Source organism: Canis aureus, chromosome 14 (assembly GCF_053574225.1).
Source record: "Canis aureus isolate CA01 chromosome 14, VMU_Caureus_v.1.0, whole genome shotgun sequence".
NCBI classification, from domain to species: Eukaryota; Metazoa; Chordata; class Mammalia; order Carnivora; family Canidae; genus Canis; species Canis aureus.
The window spans coordinates 5,260,752-5,281,757 of NC_135624.1; the positions used below are offsets into that span (position 1 = coordinate 5,260,752).

Sequence of the window (21,006 nt, forward strand, 5' to 3'; positions counted from 1 at the left end):
ATGCAACTAAAGTTGTTCTTTCCATACAGCATTCACTTTTAGTTGGCCTAACATCTTTTTCCTTCCTCTGCCTCCTATAAATCTGGATCCCAGTCATTTTGCACTGATATTCCAGCATTTGTTTGAATCCTTGCTGTTGGAGATTAATGTTGGTACTTTCTTATTAGAATAATCATGTACTGAGTGTCCAGGACTGTGAAAGACACCTTGTGAGGTGATATTCTTGTTTATGTTTTACTGATGAGGAAGCTAAGATTCCCAAAGTGACTTGCCCAGCATTACTCAACTTTGAAGGGATGGATCTAGGATTTAAACCCACATCTGCTACCCTTCCAAAAGCCTATCCTCTTTCTAGTCGAGTCTGATCCTTACTCTATTCTGCTGTCTCAGGTCTTCTCTTTTCCTCAACAAATCTTTTTCTGCTATTTTACATGCATCTCAAGCAAAATTCTTCCAATTCCTCCGGATTGTGCTAAAAACAGTCAGAGGTTGATAAAAATGCTACTAATGTATGCCATAACAAAGCTGTGTTGTCAAGATTCAAGTCTTATCCCTTAACGTCTGCTACATTTCGAAACAAATTTGCAAGAAAACCCTGCATAGTTTGAGCCTGTTATTATTTTAAGCTCTGTTGATGAGATACAACAGCCCAAACTGATTAAATTAGAATGCAATTTAGACTTGACAAACTTGCACGTCTAAGGGAATAACATGTACAACTTTTTTTCGCTTATGAGTTCTAAATATTCCAGCTGTCCAAGATACATTTGAGTGTCTGCAGTTATTTGCAAACTGAATTGTCTTTGTTCCCCAGAATAGGGAGAATTTATTCATCTTCATCAACTAATCTCCACCACGTATTCATTGTTCACGCAAATCTGTGGAACTCTTCAAAGGGCTGAGACACAAATGCCTTTTGTTTAGCAACAAAGGAAATCAACTGAGCCTAATGTTAATAGTTTCCTCATCCAGTTACTTTTAACAAGATACACAGTCCATTAAGCTCTTGTCTAAGGCCTTGGGCATAAAATGAGAATTTTTCAGCAATTAGTTTGGCAGAATTTCTTGCCTTTCAGAGCCCTGAAGCAACCAGTTAAAAATCAGCAGTGGCTAATTGGGTAGTTTCCATTGTGTGTCTTCTCACTTTATCGGGACCTTTCTTTAGCTGTTGTCAGCTATTTTAATCCTCTTTTTAGGTTGCACAAATCAGTGTTTTCCAAAGTACCTTCAGGAGGAAGCTAGTCCCAAGAGGTGTTCTATAATAAAAGAGTTTCATAATCAACCAAGTTTGGGAAATGCTGCATTCTCCATCTCCTTTCTGGATAGTCACAACGTGCATTGCGCAAAGAAAGGTTCTAAAAGGTTCCACAGTAGAGAACATAATCTAGTTTTTCTGAAATTCATTTAACCAAAGGCCACCCTCTCCTTTTTTTCTTTCTATCCTTCTCTTTTAAAATAACACCTAGTAAATCTCACAGAGAACTTCCCTTTGGAAAACCCTGACTTAGGCCATTGCAAGGTCAAGACGATGGTTTACCCCCTAAGCTTTTCTTATAGTGAGACCATTGAGAATTTTGGGAGATGCAAAAGTATGATGGAGTTTTCACAGTTCATAAGTCAATATTGAAACATTACTATTCATCAAAGTTCATAGTCTATTCAAGTTCATATATATATATATATATATATATATATATATATATTTTTTTTTTTTTTTTTTTTTACCTAATATCCTTTTCCTGTTCCAGGAGCCCATCCAAGTAGCACATAACTTTTTTTTTTTTTTAATTTAAATTCAACTAGCCAACATATAGTACATCATTAGTTTCAGATACAGAGATCAGTAATTCACCAGTCATATATAACACCCAGTGCTCATCACATCAAGTGCCCTCCTTAATGACCGTCACCCACTTACCCTATCCCCCCACTAACCATCCCTCCAGCGACCCTCAGTTTGTTTCCTAGAATTAAGTCTCTTCGTGGTTTGTCTCCTTTTCTGATTTATTCCCATTTAGTTTTCCCTTTGATCCTCTGCACTGTTACATGCAGCTACCATGTTTTCTTAGGCTCCTCTTGGCTGTGCCAGCTTCTCAAACCAGCCTTACTTTTCATGACCTTGACTGTTTTGAGGTGTACTGATTGGAATTATTTAATTTTTCCCTGATCTGTCTTGCTATCTAATTGGTGGCAATGCATGGGGGGGGGTGCCTTTTACAGTTTGACATAAACCTGTGCACTAACTCCCCCAAACTGGGAATGTGGACTGCTGGACGTGGGCGAGCCAGGAGTCCAAGCAAATGCTTAAGTGCTCAGAGTGCAGACAGCATGACAAATGTTTTCCTCTTCTTTTTGCTTGTACTGCTTTGCTTTTTGCTTTTCTGCTTTCTCCTTTTTATCTTCTTTTGTTACTACTAAGTGCCTCGGAGGTGAGGAAATGAAAATTTTCAGCTTTTCACAGCCCTCTGTGAGTCCTGTTTAGATTAAATCTCTCCCTCTGTATCAAGTGCACACTCAGAAAGAAACAAAGCCCCGTGGGACTTGACTTTGGCGAATACTTGTGCTCTTGTGGTCTTCATCTCTGGTCTTTGTGTTACAATGGAGAAAATGCTTTGCTAGGCTTATTCTGGTATTTTAACAATCCCTATTCCTGTGCTCAGAAATCTTTCTATGAGTTCCCTAGGCACCGAGGATAAAAGCAGATCTTCTCTGGTATTTACCATCACTGGGGCTTTTCTTTCTATCTAGAAAATAAGACTTAATGTGAATCAAGTGAATGTGCTAGCTTTTTGATTTTTCAAAATAATGTCCATGTCTTGTTCCCCCAGCACTTTCCAAGTTCACTACTACAGTCTCTCAACATTAAGGTTTTAGTGCTAAAATTGCTGTTTCTTTCTTTTTCAGGGATCCAGTGATTTATTTTAGGTAGTTCTGACTTCTCCACTTATTTGCTAGGACAGCCACATTTTGCCAAGAGTTTTGAGCTCATCTCTGTCAACTGGTCAGTTTCTAATTTGAGTAAATACTAAGTATGTCAACAACAGTTGCCTGGTTAACAATTCTCTTCTCTAACTTGTGTCATTAGCTCTTGTTGCCTTCTTGTCAAAACTGTTAGGCTTTCTTGAAGAAGACATAGTATGACTGTGTCTTTTGTGGGGGAAACAGGGAAACATACATTTCCATTAAATCTCTTTCTGACTTTTAATGGATTTGCTTATTTGGAAGAAATCTATTTATGACTTTGCATATCCTTTTTTTTTTTAAGATTTTATTTATTTATTCATGAGAGACACACAGAGAGGCAGAGACACAGGCAGAGGGAGAAGCAGGCTCCCTGCAGGGAGCCTGATGCGAGACTCCATCCTGGGTCTCCAGGATCACACCCTGGGCTGAAGGCAGGCGCCAAACCGCTGAGCCACCCAGGGATCCCCGACTTTGCATATCCTTCTCACTGTTTCCTTCCTTCTTTTCTCTTGCTCCTTGCTTTTCTCCTCCTCATCTCCTTTTACCTTCTCCTTCCTCTGTACTAAGGAGCGATTAAGTCAAATAAAATAAAAGTGTGAAGTGTGGTGTGCCCGTGTAAAGTTCTCAGGGAGTATTTGCAGCTTGTTAATCCAATAGAATTTATGACTTGAGGCCCTATCTGGGGATGGGTGGAGGAGGGGGAAAGGGAAGAGGTTTGGTTGGGTATTTCTGAGTGAGGAATCTTCCGTGGTTATTTGTTTAGATTGGGGATGGGTGAACTTTTCCTGTAAAGGGCCAGATAGGAAATATTTTAGGCTGTGCAGACCATACAGCCTTTGTTGTGACTACTCAACTCTGTCTTGGAACAGGAAAGCAGCTGTAGATAATATGTAAATGAGTGAGCAGGACCGTCTTCCTATTTTTTTTTTTTTTTTTGGGCTGTCTTTCAGTAAAACTATTTATGGACAACAAAGTAACAAAGTTTGAATTGAATATACTTTTCATTTGTCATGAAATAGTATTCTTTAGGAAAATTTTTTCAACTATGTAACAATGTAAGTACCATTCTTATTTTGTGGGAGAGATGAAAACGGGGAGATGAATGCAGCCTGCAGCCAACCCACCAACAGCCACACAACAAACAGCAACAAGCCCAAAGGCAGGGTTCCAGGGTTCCAGGACATAAGGGAAGGTGCCCGGTGCGGCAGCTGGGGTGGGGTGGGGGACACAATGGACAGTGTCATCCGGATGGGGTAAGGGGGAGGGTGCTCTGGGTAGAGGGACAGGACTTTGTCTGCTGCCTTGTGTCTGCTAACGCCAGAGGATGAGGGGCGGTAGGGCCATTGATGCTGGAGCATCTCTCCTCAGGGGCATCTTCACGGGAAAAGCAGCCACCCCGGGTGCTGGGCCCTCTACCAGACATTTCTGACTTCCCCTTCACTCACCTGTGCAGTAGCTGAGATTGTCCCTCTATCAGAGATACCAAGCTGATGAACACCTTGCCAGAGTCACATAGCTGGAATGTGACAAAACCAGGATTTGAACTGTGGCCTGCCTGACCCATAGCTTCCCCCACCCCCCCCACCCCCACTCTATGCTGGCTCTTTTAGGAAAGAGTGCAGAAAACGAGGGTACTTTCTATTCCCATAACTTTCTATTCCTTACCCTGCTACAGCTGCCCCAAAACAAGCCTTACCATGCTGAGTAAGAGCTTTTCCAAATTGGTCAATACCTGTGAGGAACAACAAGCCCTCTGAGCTGCTGACTTCTACCTGCCACTTTAAGGAAGGAGGCAGAGTATTAAAGGGAAAGAACACTTGAGATGGACTCCTGGCTCAGGGGTTCACTACGTGTGTGATTTACTTAGCCACCCTGTGCCTCAGTTTCCTTATCTGAAAAACGAGGAATAAGAGAGTAACTGCCTATCAGGCTTCTATGACTTTAATGAGATGATGCCTACAAGCCACTGACATAGTGCTTATCACAGAGCAGGTACTCAATTGATGCTGATATCATTGTTCACTCAATCAGTCTCTAGACCCGTATTGCATGGCCAGTATGGACCAGGCACCATGTAAGTGAGCATGGAGATGAACAGATGAATCAGACAGTTCTGGCTTCCAAGGAGCTGAGTCTAGTAAGGGTAGCAGGCACATAAGCAAATAAGCTTGCCAAAGTGCCACAGCAGACTGTGGGGCCAGAGTGGGAGCACAAAGGAAGGAGTGGATGTTTCCAGGTGAGTGGGAGAAGGGGCACAGAACAGGGCCCAGGGAGGGGGAAGCAGAGTTTATGTCCAGGCAACTCAAGCCAATCCTGTGCAATTCCTGTGGCTGATCACTCACCCATATAAATCTTGTCTCATGGCAAAGATTAAAAAAACAAAACAAAACAAAACAAAAAAAAACGACAAACCACACTTCTCCTAAGAGCATTTAAAAAGTTATCTATGCAAATTATGGAAAGGAAAACAGGAAACCAAATTACAGGCAAGGGAAAACACTCCTTCCTTCTCTAGTCTCTTGTGCTTGTTACAGGCAACGTTGGAAGTTTCCTGCCAGGATGTTGACCAGAGAGAGGAACAGCCAGACCAAGAGTCATTTGTTCCTCATGAGTTTCTTTAAAAAGAAGCTGATTTCATTTTTCACATTCTCTGTAGCCTTGGGAGACACCTCCCATAAAAATAGGAATATCCAAAAGAAATTTGGGGAGAAATGATTCCTTCTGGGTCTTAGCTGTCCATATGTGACAATGGCAAGCTGCCTTTGTGTCTGCACAGAACTTTTATATAAAGCACATTTATAGCGTGAGGGGGCTGGGGCAGGCTGCCTGAGTTTGTGTTCTCCCTCCTCTCTTTAATAATCATGTGACCTTGTGGGTATTGGGAGAAATAAATGAGATGATGCATGGGAAGTGATGACCATGGCATCTGGCCCAAGAAATGTTAACACTTTATTATTCATTTTATCTTCCTTAGAATTAATCTACTGTGGCCCATGAGCTGAGCACAGTGCGTTCTACCTTCCTCACGTGGTTCTGCACTCCCTATCACTCTGTCCGCTTTTGTTGTTGTTCAATATGCCACCTTCTTCTTCCCTCCTAAATCTTTCCACCATTGTTCCTTTCCCACAACCAGCTCTCACTTTCCCACATCACTGCTCTAACTTCTACTTATCCTTTGCATCTCAGCTCAGGTTGCTTGATCAAGGAATTCTTCCCTGCCCTCCCCATCTAGGCTAAGTACCCTGTTGAACACATCCTTAAGTCCAGGAACTTTTCAACTGTGACACCATCACACCTGTAGTTACTTGTTCACAGCCAGTTTCAAAGTAGAATGTAAGCTACAAGAGAGCAGGGACCATACTGTCTCACTCACTGGATCCCAGTATCGAGCTTGGTACCTGGAGTATAATGGCGCTCTTCAGATATCTGCTGACCAAGAGGTAGGCAGGTAGAATTTTTTTTTTTTCTCACAGATGGAGAAACCAAGAACCCAGAGAGCATAAGAGACAGATCCATGATCTCCCAGCCAGGGGTCTCAGGAGCCAGGACTTGAATCTTGGACTTCTGGTGTGAAACACAGTGGTGCTCCCAGGGAAAAGCCCCAAAGTCATGAAATCTTTGTTCAGAGTGCCTGGACTCTCATTCATTTCATCTACAAAGGTACAGAAATGTCAAAGACCATCTACAAAGTCACAGAAGTATTGGGGAGCTGGGCCTTTCTTCAGGTGAAAACCCTCACTCCCCAGGCCCAGGCAGGGTCCTTTCTCAGCCCTTCCATCCTTACTGATAACACAAGTCCCAAACATTTCTCCTGCTTACCTCTTCTTTCCAGGCTCCCAGGGACTCTTCACCTTGAGCCCCTCTCTTGGCCTAGACTGATTTTGAGGTAGCACAGAAACTGCATCCCACCTCTGTTTCAGTTTCTACTATTCCCGAGACAAGCACACTATCTACCTTAGGTTTTTAAGGGTTTTTTTTTTTTACTGCTAAGTGGAAATAGAGTCCCCCCTCCTACACCTCCCCCCCCCCCCCCCCGGAGAGGTAACAAAACTTCAAGAAATCTCAAAAATCTCCAGTAGTAATTTTTCCTATAAGTTTCACCCTTTCCTATAAGTTTTCATTTGAGGGGGCTGTCCTGGATGCTCCCACCCCCACCCACTATGCTTATGTCATTGATGGGGGGAGGCCAGGAAGAAGGGATCCATCATGCGGCCAGTCAGGTTAACTTCATAGAAGAAGGTTTTGTAATGTAACTCAAAATCAGAAAGAAGAAACACATTTTTATAATACAATTAAGTCCCAAAATTGGATTAATAGGGAAGACATGTGATCTAGTGGGTGTTAATGGCAGAAGATTAACCAGAAAGATGATCCCTTTAGTGAGAGTCTGCAGTCGAGGCGGGGAGAGCTTGGCTATTTGGCTAGAGAAATAGTAACACAGACTCCCAGGGTGGGATTCCCCCTCTCCAGAGAAGAGTTACAGACACTTCCTCCAGGTCCAAGATAAGGAGCAAAGTCCATCAGGGGAAGGGAGAGGGGAGGAAAGGAAATACAACCTTTCATAGACCTGTGTTTTCATAGTTTCTTTCCCACCCTCCCTTCCAAGATTTCCTTGGGACGGCTGGTGTACTTTATTCCACCACTCTTGATTTCTGATGAGGCACCATCTTTACTTACCAGATTTGTTTGTAAGATACCTAGACAACCCTCTTAGGTTTAAAATAATAGGAGCCAACCAATAAGTGGTTCGACTGCCCCAGATCTCAGTTTCATTTTGTTTCAAAGCAACAAGAGTCCCTCCCTCCCAGATATCTCCTGCAGCTTCAGGAAAAGTCAATTTTGGCCATTCTAGACACAAAATTGTCACAGTAAGGGGAGAGGGAATGAGAGAAATATGTTCTCTCCCCTGATGGACATTCATCTGAACATCTTTTGCCTGCTTGATGGATAGGGCCATGTGGTATCACTCCCATCCCTGAAAAATGTAGCAATTCCCAGAAAATGTTTATTCACATGGACTGATGATGATTGGAGGAGTGCAAGATATATGAAAAGCAAAGGGGAAGCTATAAGCTCATCCTCTCCAGAGCAGGAACCATGCCTTAATCTTTATACCCCCATAACCTAGAAAGGCTTGGCATGAGAGAGTCTGTCCATAAAGACCTGTTAAACTGTACAGACCTTTGGAAATGAGGAAAGCTGACAGCACTGTGACTTGATGCAGGTTGAATGACTGCTGGAAGTGGCCTTTGGGACCTGTCTGAATAGAAGTAGAGGAAGAACAGATTAGAGCAGCTGACTAGAGGCATGTTCACAAAAGGGGCAAGTGAGTTTTGGGAAATTTTTGTGAGCAGGATATTGGTGAAGGATCACCACCTAAAATACCCAAGGCCATATAAAGTGTGAATCTGTGGACTTAACCCATACACCCAGAGAGGAGGATCATAAAGCCTGCAGAGATGAAATCCATGAAGCAAAGGACTCTTGGTTGACCTGGAAGAATGTGATTAAGAAATAAATCTAGTATCAGCTATAAAATTTAAACTGTTAAAAGCTCTATCAAAGTTATTTAAGTAATGAGATTATGTACTTCTGGGGATGCTCACCCACTGAATATGTTAATCATAGAGGACACCAATGAAGAGAGATCCCAGGGAAGGTAGATGGAGAAAGCTATGTTAGAAAAGGGTGTGGTCTTTAGGAAAGAAATCCTTCTACTTAGCAGTACCCATGGGGCATCTATTGGTGATAGACCTTTCTGTTGATGGTGCTGTTCTGAGCATGGTTCCCAATCCCGTGTCCTCTGGGAATGCCCTGCAAGCTCCAAATCAGAAAATGAACAGATCTTAATCTACTTTAATTCCAATTTGGAAAGTGGTAGGATATACTCATACAAAACCAAACAAGAACACATCTTGATTGGCTCTAAAAACATTATTTATATTGAAGTGTTGACCACATAGCATCATACCTGTTGGCATCATAGCAATTTTTGATTTAAACATATCCATGCATATTTCTTAAAAGCCTGTCTAAGTTATGATCATGCCCTTTAAAAATGTTGGTACTTCAAGCTCTTTGGTATGGTACCATCTTTTCATTATTTGGAGACTAAAAAAGTTATATTATTTCCTACCTTTGGTTGGTGGACTTCTGGGAGCTCTGGGGAGAGCTGGAAATGATCTTCGAAGAATAATATTTGGGCAGCCTAGAAGAAAGCTGGGAAGGTCAGAGCGAGTGGCAGGCCCTGAAAAGGGAAAAGAAAAAAAGAAAGATTTGGGAAAAGAAAATGTTATCAATGTCAAGGAAGAAGTAATTTGACTTCATTTATTCATTACTTCAACAAGTATTTTAAATAATTCAGTGAGTGTGACAATGAGCTCAGAACTCTTAGGCAGGGTGGGGAGGCATAAAAGAGGAAATAGAAAGTGGGCTTAGAACATGATTCTTGATATCAAGGGGCTACAGTTTATTAGATGATGACAACTAATTATGCAAGACCGTATCTAATTATTCTCCCCACTGCAAAGGGCTCTGTTTCATGATGAAGTAGAAGATAGGAGAGACTGAACAATAAAATCTAAAACAAATGGATCAGCAATGAATTCCTGTTGGTTTCTTTCTATGCCAAGAAGCCTCGGCCATTCAATTGCACAAATAACTATCAAGCATCCTTCCTAAACAAGAGTTATGCTAGCGGCAATAGAGATTGCCCAGATGAATAAACATCGTTTCTGTTTTCACAGTACTTGCTCTCTAGGATGGGGATAAAAGATAGAATAACAAGAAGGCATCACAGAGTATAGTTGCCTGATGAGAGAAATACACAGTGCTGTGGATGCGGCATAGAGACAGGGATCCCATCCTGTTGAAAAAAAAGAGGAAAACCTGCTTAGGAAAGGTAATGCTTGAGATAGGCCTTGAATGATACAGAGCACATGACAGGCAGAGATGGGGATAAACATCTCAGGAGAACAGGGGCCATTTGAGCCAAGCAGACGGAGTGGAGGGAGACAAGGCTGGCAATCTCTTTAAGAGGACATTTATCAGCTACACGTGGGACAAACCATAGGGAAGAAAAAATGAAGGAGAGAAATTTTAAAATATTTTTAAGAGGTGATTGAAAGGAGAACAGAATTTTATTTTTCATATTGCTGAGGATTAGTTTTGACTGCCAATAACAGAAAACTCTTCAAAGAAAGACTCACACAAAATATGAGATTATTTCTGTCTCAATGTGGTCCAATTAGGCAGGCCGGTAGTATGACAGCTCTGTGAAGTCTCTAAATCCCCAGACCCCTTTGGCTCCCTGCTCTGCCATCGCTAGGGGTGGCTGGCCTCCTCATTACCCAGGCTGGCCACATATGGGTCCACATCTGGGTCCCAGGAGCAAGATGGAGGAAGCGTCAAAGGAAAAGAGCAGACCCTGAGTATCTTTTAAGGAAAAATCCTGGAAAATTCATGTCCCCATCTCAGTAGTCAGAATTTAGCAACAGGGCAGCATCTAGCAAGGACACTAGATATTCCCAGCTGAAAAACCAGGGAGTCTGTCACTGAGGGAGATAAGAACGGGTATTGGGGTTTCATTGGCTTTCTGTGCCATAATGTAAAAAAAAAAAAAAAGAAAAAAAGAAAAAAAAGAAAAGAAAGAAAAGAAAAAAGGCAAGGTTAAGAGGTTGTAATTTCATAATAGTTAAAAATTATTCTCCAGATCTTAAAACAAAGAATTTTTAAAATGAAGATTCCATCCTAGAATCTTATCTTAAAGTTGATTACCCTTGAGACAAAATAATCCCTTTGTCTTCAAATAACACTGGATTGGACTTAATGGCCAAGGCCAAGCAAAGCAGTGAGAGCACTGATTTGTCCAGGTCTTCATGACTCTCTCCCAGAGTTTCTTTTTAAAAGGAAAATAAATCCATGGTGATCATTACAGTCTTAAATCCAGAAAATTGTAAATAAGTAGCATGAGCCATAAGAAAACTTCGTCCTCGATTGACAGAAGTAAAGGTTTACAGTCTTTTCCACACTGTGTTACTTGGGCTCTGAGCTCCAAAAGCCAACTCCCTTTGTTCATTTGACATTGTAGCCCATTCAAAGGCATCTCTCCCTCTCTCCAGTCTGTCTTGCCCACCAATGCCTGAAGAATCCTCTGCCGGCATTGGGGACAACATGTCACTGTGCTCAACATGTAGCTCATGGCTCTCCGATACTCCAAACCTTAAAACAACTCCTTGGCTTGGCCTCTCAGGATCTGCCCACATCTTACCCACTCCACAAGTTCAACCAGATTTTCCTTTGAGGTATTGCTATTGCATGGTATTTTGGGGAAAATGTTAAAAGTGCTTTGCGCTCTCCTCTTTCACCCTATGACTTCTGTGTCTTGTTGCTATCACTAGATGATTAGTGGTATGCTCACCTAAGTAATAAAATGGACTCTGGTTAAAACAGAAGTGAGTAGGGGGCACCTGGGTGGCTCAGTGGTTGAGCATCTGCCTTCAGCTTAGGTCATGATCCCCAGGTTCTGGGACCGAGTTCCGCATTGGGCTCCCCACAAGAAGCCTGCTTTTGCCTCTGCCTGTTTCTCTGCTTCTCTCTCTGTGTCTCTCATGAATAAATAAATAAAATCTTTAAACAAAACAAAACAAAACAAAACAAAACAAAAAACAGAAGTGGGTTTCTGTTGGGAATGTTAAGAATTCCAGAGAAAATAATACATTTGTATTTAAATGTATTAAAAATACATTTAAAATGGTAAACATAAATTCATTATTAACATGAGGAAATAAGCCAATATACCAACTAGAAAAATTTTAAATTTAAGTATAATAAACCATTCTTTCTCTTTCTTAAACTGTGGTAAGAACACTTAATATGAGATCTATACTCCTCTTTTATTTTTTTATTTTTAAGTAGGCTCCACACCAAGCGTGGAGCCCAAGAGTGGGGATTTGAACTTTCAATGGTGAGCTCAAGACCTGAGCCTCGACCAGAAGTTGGACACTCAACCAACTGAGCCACCCAGGTGCCCTGAGACCTATCCTCCTAACAAATTTTTAAGTGTACAACACAGGATTGTTAGCTATAGACCCTATGTTGCACAAGAGATCTGTAGAATTTATTCATCTAGCATAACTACAACTTAATATAACTGTTGAAGAGCAACTGTCCTTCCCTATTCCCCCAGCACTCACAACCATTCTATTCACTGCTTCTGTATGACTATGTTAGGCACCTCATATAAGCGGAATCATGCAGTATTTGTCCTTCTGTGACTGGTTCATTTCACTTCACATAATGTCCTCAAGGAACGTTCATGTTGTCATATATGACAGGATTGCTTTCTTTTTTAAGGCTGAATAATATCCCATTTAACATATCACCATTACTTCTTTCTTTATTGGGATAAATCTCTTTTGACTCTCTCTTATGTGAATCAGTTTTCACCTGTTTTCATCCAGGAAGGTTTGGGAATTTTATTGTCATATCATCACTACATTTCTACTGCTATGACACTACCTATAAGCCATTCATTCATTTAACAAATTCTGACTAGTGCCACTTGTGGGTGCTGGGAATGCAGAAGGAAAAGTTCTAGTTTTCATGGAGCTTACATCCTAGAACAATGGTTCTTAGATAAAGGTGATTTTGTTCCCTGGGGGGACATTTGGCTAGGTCTGCAGACATTTTTTTTTGTTGTTGTCAGAGCTTAAGGGGCATTACTGTCATGTAGAGGTTAGAGTCCTGGGATGTGGTTAATACAGCTCCATTTCTTGGCCTCTTCCTTTCCCACACCATCTACCTGAGCTTTGCACAGCACAACGCTCTCATGCCCACCCCTCAGAACTTCACATATGCAGCTCCCTTCCTGCCTCATCTGGTTCAGTTAAGATGATAATTATTAGTACAGATGTTAAGGCATCAGGACACCAACAGTCTATTTCATCTGTTCTTTAAGAGCCTCTACTTCCCTGTAGGCCTCTCCTAACCTTCTCCTGTCCCTTGGCTGGTGGGAGTGTTGGTTATATTTAGTCTCTGTTCTGCTCTAAATCTCAGTGCCATGTGGCCAGATCTTTCCATTGCAGTTGTAGCCACTGCCACAAGACCCTCCTTTGTCCTCTTACTTGCTTCCAGAGTTACTGTCAACACAAAGGCCATCTTGAATGCTGGTCAGACCCATTCCCTGGGGCCAGGACCGGCCCCTGCTCTGGTCAGAATTCCTAGAATGGCCCTTATTCTCCTGGCACCCCACATAAGCCTCAATAGAGCTCAACCTTCAGGTCTCTAGACCCTCCCAGTTTTCTCCCTATTCTCCCCACCTCAGCCTCTCTAGTGTTCCCTATGGAGGCTCAGCTGAACCACTTCCCTTTGATGGACAAAAGGCAGCACCAGCAAGGAGGCTCAGGTCAGGTGGTCATCTGGGCAGGATATTGCCTGACTTCTCTAGAATCTACAGTTAATCTGTAAGGCAACATGGCTCTTGAAAATTCCTGTAATCTTTAGGAGACCCTAAGGACTGAGACAAAACTTCTTTTGTCATAACTAAGCTCATGTAGCTGACTTCGTAAAAATATAATGTATATATAATATAGCAACCTGTTGTACCTTTTTGATTTCCAAGTTGTGGTACTGTGATGTGTAGAGATCATATTTTGGCTTGTTTGTTTTGTTTTGTTTGTGCTGGAAATACCATGGACCAATTTCTAGCCTCATACCACATTTTGAAAGAGATGAATTTAAGTGTTTTTGACCCTGTGTTTTATTAAATGCCCACCACTCCCTCTGTCTTTCTCTTCTTTCTTACTCCTATCGGTTGAATATTTGTGAGAGATTTGTGAGTAAAATGAACTACTTATATCTATTCTAATTAATTAATATTCAGTTTGTTAAAGTTGGATATTTCAGTTTACCTTAAGTCTTCAAAATTAGCCTATAAATCTAATCTATAAATTTATAAATTTATTCTATTAGTAAATATAGACATTTTATGTAAAAATAATTGCTTGTTGATTAGTATTCAATTAGCTTATAAATTTATTATTTTATTTTATTATTTTAAAAATATTTTATTTATTCATGAGAGACACAGAGAAAGAGGCAGAGACACAGGCAGAGGGAGAAGCAGGCTCCATGCAAAGAGCCCAATGTGGGACTCCATCCTGGGTCTCCAGGATCATGCCGTGGGCTGAAGGCAAGTGCTAAGCCACTGAGTCACCCAGGCTGCCCCTCAATTAGCTTATAAATTTAAAAAGATTAAGCTTCCTCAAACAGTTGGTCATGTAATTAAGTTTCCTGAAATGTTTTTGACTACCCTTACAAACTTAATATATTTGATATTCTGAGACATATCACATGCCTGCGGGCAACACAAACCTAGAAAGTAAAATCTTCCTACATCTCAATTAACTTTTACGAATCTGATAAAACTAATTTATACATGTGGTTAATTGGGGTTCCCTTAAACATACATTTTGCACAAACATATTCAATTATTTACAATTTTCAAATGAAAAAAATCACAAATTGAGTACTAATTTATCTTTTGAAAATAAAACCATAAGGGTAAATTGTTAGAGTCTCTTAAACATTTCAAACTCCCTAAATAACAAACAAACTGATGTTTGCAATGGTTATAAAATTCACTCCTTAAACTTAACATGAGAGTAATCATACTATGAGTTTGATTGGCTTCACTATCTGCACACTTTTTCTGCATCTTCTCAAGAGAAGCAAAGTCACTTTCATCAGCCAAAAGGAGCAGGGAAGCATTCTGGGCAGGCTGGAGTTATTTGGAACTACAATACTGATTATCAGCAAGGTATATGAACCTGGGAGCTTTTCCAGGAGAAGTCTACCTGAACAACGGGTTAACACACTGAGCCGCTTTTTTATAGTTGGATTGGTTCTGCCTGCCGTGTCACCAGAGAAGGAACGTGTCCATGTGTCCTCAGAGTTTCTTTCAAATTTCACCCTTATCTTATTTTTATCATAGCCTCTTTCACTTTTTAACACATGATTTGGGTAGATAGAATTCTACAGTCCCCCTTGGGGTGTTAGCCTATCTTCTCACCAAGTGATTAGAGTTAATTGAATTTTCTATCCCCCTTCAGATTATAGAACTCTCTGTGCCTTTGATTTTATCATCATTTTCATTGTGGCAGAGACCGGCTTGGGCTTCGTCTACCCTGTTTGCTCTTCTTCCTGGACACAGAGCTACATTGCCTTTCACAGCTTCCCTGGCATGTAGGTATGGCCATGGCGCTGACTCTTGGCCAGTGAAACATGAGTGGCCTGGCCCATCAACCTCCATCCTCATGATCTTTCCTCTTCTGCAGGCTTGACGGCAGAGCAGCAGGGCAATTTTGGAAGCTACATGGTCAAGGTAGTGGAGTTATAAGTTGGAAGGAGTCTGGGGTAGAGAAGAATTCTGTGCTGATCAGGAACATGCATTTCAGACTCAATGTGAGTGAAAACTAGACTTCAATGGTGATGTGAAAGCAATTATATATTTTTGGAATTGTTTGTTCTCTTAATTACAATGCCCACTTATCTCTATTTACTGTGATTATAATGAGAATCCTTAAGGTTGGTAATAGCAATAAATAAATTGTTGAAAATTCACATAATGTTAGTTAATACTTCATATCCTGAGTTTGTGCTGGGAAACGTCAAATGGAGGGATTGGGTCCATTATTGGTCAGAGTCAGTCTTGGCTGTTTCATGAAAATCTGGCCTGATTAGCTCATTCTTTGCTAATAGGAACTAAAGTTGTGAGACTTGTGTACCTTTTTGGATAACTTTTATTTTTATTTATTTTTTAATGATTTTATTTATTTATTCATGAGACACACAGAGAGAGGCAGAGACATAGGCAGAGGGAGAAGCAGGCTCTATGCAGGGAGCCTGATGTGAGACTCAATCCTGGGACTCTGGGATCATGCCCTGAGCCAAAGGCAGACGCTCAACCACTGAGCCACCCAGGCGTCCCACCTTTTTTTTTTTTAAAGCACCCAATAAAACAAAAATCAGCAGTTCAATGACAATTAAATGAATCATAATATTCATGGGATAAAAACAAACTTGTTGCTTACCTCTAAAAATTCTTGGTTCTATAATCAGACAGAAAATTTTCCCAAAGGTCCTAATACACAGGAAGCCATATGATTCAATGGACAATATCCTTAACAGACAAAACAATAAGCTAGCCACCCAGGCTCTCCTAAACAGACCACAGGCATCCATTCAAGGGATGAATTTGAAAATGATTAAAAGTAGAGATTTTTTTCTTCTAAAAAATATAAATGTCTTTACAATTCTTAAACCTATTACTGTAGTCAATATCAATCATAAACCCCCATTATTCCTCTACACTGGTTATTTCACACTCTGCTTTTGGCATTTGAGGTTGCAAAAGGTTATGGGTTTCTAAAAGAATTGTCTTCATGCACAAATAGACCTATGGTCAGACAGCTTCATAGTCACAGCCATGGTCACAGTTTCCCCTTGTCATTTTCCCACATCAACTAGTTCTACCATGTGTTGGTTGCAACTGCCCCAGAAAACATTTGTATCTCAATGGAGCAACACACATTAGATTGTGAAAATGAAACTTACTCATGGATATATGTCTTTCAAAATGTATTTTGTAAATCTTCCCGTCCTCCCTTCCTCAATTTAAAACTTATGCCTCTATTAAGTTTCTGTGAAAATGAGTGAAACGGAATAAAATAATAAAAACAGACTGTAGACAATACTGAAATACAAAGGACAGAGAAAAAGGGTGAATATTAAGGTAAAAGTGATGTTTACTCTTAAACATTAGTAAGGCAAAAGACAGGTATGTAATAACATTCTCTCCATAAATTGTTTATGTGAGCAGTGCATTCAAGGAGCGAAAATCATACTAAAAATGACTTCAACAATTAGGGGCTTATAGGTTTTTGTTTGTTTGTTTGTTTGTTTTTTTAGGGGCTTATAGTTCTTAAGCAATTTGAAGGCTAGAAGTAGGCAGTGTTGATGTGATATCAGGGTTAACATCTCAGTAATTCTCTTGACCTTTCCTTAATTATAGCAAGATGATTGCCCAAAAAGGCTGCTGAATCTCCAGTATCACCCCACTTTCAAAGAACAAAAGGGAGAAGCGATTCCACGGTGGCAACATTTACCACCCTCATTGGAAAAACAAAAGCTTCCCCACTGTGTAACTTTGTCACATGGCCTTTCCTAGATACAGAGGAGGCTGAGAAATTGAGTGGTTAATGAGAGAAAGGAAAAGCATTTCGAAGTGTCAGTCAAATGTGCTAGCAGAGTGGGTGGCCTGGAGTGCTCATGCCTTTTTGATCTCCTGACAATGAATTCTTGAAGTCAAATAATGCTACATGACATGCTTTTCTTAATCCATGTTTATATAAGAATCACCAGTAGAATTTCATGTTTTAGAGAAGGATGATGCTAAATTCTTCCTATCATTGTGTCTTGCTATCACATAGTGACTACCATTAGCTCATCTCTTTCTTCCCCATCTAAACTCTAAGAAAACATGCCAAATAATCCATGAATTTGGATGAGGAAAAACCTCCTTGTTTCTGAGCATTTAATCTATTCCAAGGAAGAACTTTAAAAATCAGCTAGCAAGAGAATTTTTAGAAAGCAACAAACATAAAAAAGAAAAATCACAAAATGCAACCACTTGGAATGTCCAATATAACCTGTTAAAAGATATCTGGGCTTTAAAAAATAAAGCCATTTTCCCCTTTTAGACTCTAGTGGATGATAAATACATCGATGATGGCTCCAAAGGGACCACTGCTTTCTCAGTTACAGAACCTTCACGTTTGGAGATTATTTTATAATACAAGGAAAGCACAGCAACTTCCTGCAACAAAAGAGCAATAGTAGCCCATCCTCTCCACCTAACCACCGCCCCCCTTCTCCTGCTAAGCTCTGAAACAGCACAGTGACTTATATTTAGCTGTAGCTTAAATGGATCTGGTTTAGCTCTGATCTTGAGCTGGATATGTGTCAGGGTATGCTGCTAAGGGAACAAGTGAACTGTCCCTGAGAAGAGTGGGCTTAGTAATGCTGGGCTAAGTTCAGTTGCAATTAGCAGAATGTCTAACAGAATTCCTCCTGTGTGATAGCTTATATTTAAGCAAAGGAATTAATAACAAGACAGCCACTTGCCTGATTCCATCTCTGAGTTACATTATTGCTCAAGACTGGACAAGGTGGTGATAATACCCTGGCTGGGTCTGAGAGCATGGCCCCGTTACGGAGCCTCTGAGGCTGAAAAACGGAAAGAGGGTATGTGCACATACATAAGGAGAAGGAGAAAGTTGCATCCACATGATGAGTTGTACATAATGAAATTGCCTTCTAGAAAATGGCTGCGTGCTTCTCAGGTCAGATACATCAGTGCTAACTCCAAGAAAAATCTTCAAAGGAAAAGACTTTTACTTATCTGTCAGTCTAGGACCCACTTTGTAAAGCCCATCTATGTAGCCATAGAAAGGAACAAAGTCCTGACACATGCTACAGTGTGGATGAACCTTGAAAACACTGCTAAATCAAAAGAGCCAGACTTAGAAGGCTGCGTATCATATGAGTCCATTGATATAAAATGCCCAGAAGAAGCAAATCCATAGAAACAAGAAGCAGGTTAATGGTTGCCAGAGCCTGGGGGAAGGGGCCAATGGGGAATAATTGCTAAGCGGTACAGCGTTTTTGGAGTGAGGAAAATGTTCTGGAATTAGAAAGTGGTGGTGGCTGTACAGCATAACGAATATACTAAAAAACCACTTAAGTATACACTTGAAAATGATGAACTGTACGTTATGTGACATTTATTTCAGTGATTAAAAATGCTAACAAAAAAGCACCTACATATGAGAGGAAAATACTTGAAAAAATAAATAATGACTATACTCTTCTATTGCACAAGCAAGATAGCACAAGACATAACTCATGAGGCGGAATAGTGTGGTAGGAAAGCAGTGGACTGGAAATCAGGACTCAAGTAACTTGAAAAGTCACTCTCTGGGCTTCAATTTTCTTTTCTGTATGTGGGTTAGAGAAACCCTATTGGATGATTCAATATTTCCTTTTAGTGCCTCCCCCACCCCACCCCCATGCCCTGCCAACTGTACTTGAACCTGGAGGCCTTGGTCTGTGCAGAAATCACAGAAAACAAGGTGGGAAAGGAGGGAGGCGGGGGGCGGATCCTCCTCCAGGAAAAAGTCCCTTGTTGGAATTTGCATTCCTTTTTGTGTTCCCTGAAGGGGGTATTTGATTTGTACCCGGGAAGGCAAAAGACACTGCTGCTTCCTGGAGGCCTATCGCCTTTAGGCTGGATCTGCTGATTACTAATGATCCAGTGACTGCTTGATCAATGCTGTATTATCTAACACAGGGACACGTGGAAATGGAAATCTGTCAGAGTTTGCATGGGGGAAGTTGGTTGACATTTTTGCTCATGATCTTGCCCTGATTTGGGTAAACTACCTAATGATGCCTTATAGTTTAAGCTTTATCTTAGTAGAAGGTCTATAGAGATTTTAGTTATAAATGGAAAAATGAAGAATGTCTAGAAAAAAGGAGAAACATGAATTTTTTACTTTTGGATTATATATGTGTGTGTTTTTCTGTTTTATTTTGCACTTTCATCCAAACATTCCTTTGGATACCACACTAGAGATCTTTGAAGAGATCCAATGTAATAAAAACCAGGGAGGTAAGTTTCTAGGCTGAGTGTCTAGAGTAGGCTTTAGATTTGTACCGGGCATAGGCTCTTAAAAAACTCATCTGTTGTGTGATTCATTCACTTTATGTTAGAAAAATGTACTTTTCAGAGAGGCCTTTGTGAATATACAAGAATATACCTGAAACAGAGTGAGCCCCAATGAAAGTATGCTTAATATCCAACTTATTATTATTTTCATTAGTCACACTATTTCTCAGGGACCCTTTAAATCCTTTTAAAAAATCCTCAAGGGCTTCTCATTGGCTACAGGATAAAGCCTAGACTCTGCGGGGTGGGGTAGGGGTGACATTCAAGACTCTCAAGAGTGAAATCCCACTAACTCGTAGGGGTCTTTGTGTAAGTTAGAAAAGATATCTCTAAAAAACATTTTAAAGACTTTTGATAGATGTCACTATATCAGCCTCCAAAAATGCTGTGTGCTGTGCTTTTATGTAGCTCAGAGATATCAATGGACTTTTTTTTTTTTTTTTTTTTAAGATTTGATTTATTCATGAGACACACAGAGAGAAAGACACAGGCAGAGAGAGAAGCAGGCTCCATGTAGGGAGCCTGACTGGGGACTCCATCCGGGGACTCGATCAGGGGACTCCAGGATCAGGCCCTGGGCCAGAGGCAGGCGCTTAACCGCTGAGCCACCCGGGCGTCCCTCAAAAGACGCTCTTTGTCCCTTTTTATACCTAATTATCCATTTTAACAACTTGCACAGTAAAATACTTAAAGCTCTGTAAAAATAATAGTAACAATAATAATAAAAATAAAAGAAAGGAAAGACATGCCTTCCTTCCGATGGTTGCTGCATAGCTGATGAGTGGGCAGAGGGCGGGATCTCACCCCCCAGCAGCCCACATGGCAGGATGCCTCCGTGCCTGGTGTCACTGCACAACTACATATGGTTAAGCTTTGGTTCCACGTTCCTCTTTGTTCTTGTCACCTACTGTGTCCTTTTACCTACTCTTCCCTGTACAATTTAGGACTTTCCTGTCTCTGGGACTTCCCACAGACACAAAACAACTTCCTTATTCTCTATCAAATTCCTTCTCATTCTTCAAGACTTACCTCATCCTCTTCTCTGCAGCCTGATTATCCCTGCAGCCAGAGCTCCCAGCATGATATTTATCCCTCTATTTTTGTTTGTTTGTTTTTGTTAGAGAAAGAGAGAGCACAAGAGAGCTCAGGGAGGGAAGGAACAGAGGGAGAGGGAAAGAGAATCTTAAGCAGGCTCCACACCCAGTGCAGAGCTCAATCTCACAACCCTGAGATCATGACCTGAGCTGAAATCAAGA

At 40.8% G+C, this 21,006-nt stretch overlaps 1 protein-coding gene and 1 long non-coding RNA gene across 4 annotated transcripts in view; one reads left to right on the plus strand and one right to left on the minus strand.

The window, feature by feature from the left end:
- Nucleotides 1-21,006, minus strand: part of LOC144283096 (uncharacterized) — a 65,576-nt gene that overhangs the window by 20,367 nt on the left and 24,203 nt on the right. For both annotated transcript variants that reach the window (XR_013351428.1, XR_013351429.1), the window contains exons 2-3: nucleotides 9,101-9,211; nucleotides 8,146-8,224 (exon numbers count right to left, since the gene is read on the minus strand). This is a non-coding gene — a long non-coding RNA (uncharacterized LOC144283096). The remainder of the gene's footprint in view (nucleotides 1-8,145; nucleotides 8,225-9,100; nucleotides 9,212-21,006) is intronic.
- The window catches only part of LOC144283091 (uncharacterized), a 31,099-nt gene continuing 19,634 nt past the window's right edge, over nucleotides 9,542-21,006 (plus strand). Inside the window, exons 1-3 of one of the 2 annotated variants that reach the window (XM_077846788.1) lie at nucleotides 9,542-9,865; nucleotides 15,075-15,211; nucleotides 15,300-15,426. In XM_077846788.1, the coding sequence (XP_077702914.1) occupies nucleotides 9,803-9,865; nucleotides 15,075-15,211; nucleotides 15,300-15,426 (327 nt within the window). In that variant the 5' untranslated portion in view covers nucleotides 9,542-9,802. The remainder of the gene's footprint in view (nucleotides 9,866-15,074; nucleotides 15,212-15,299; nucleotides 15,427-21,006) is intronic. The other variant, XR_013351413.1, reaches the window with a different exon arrangement.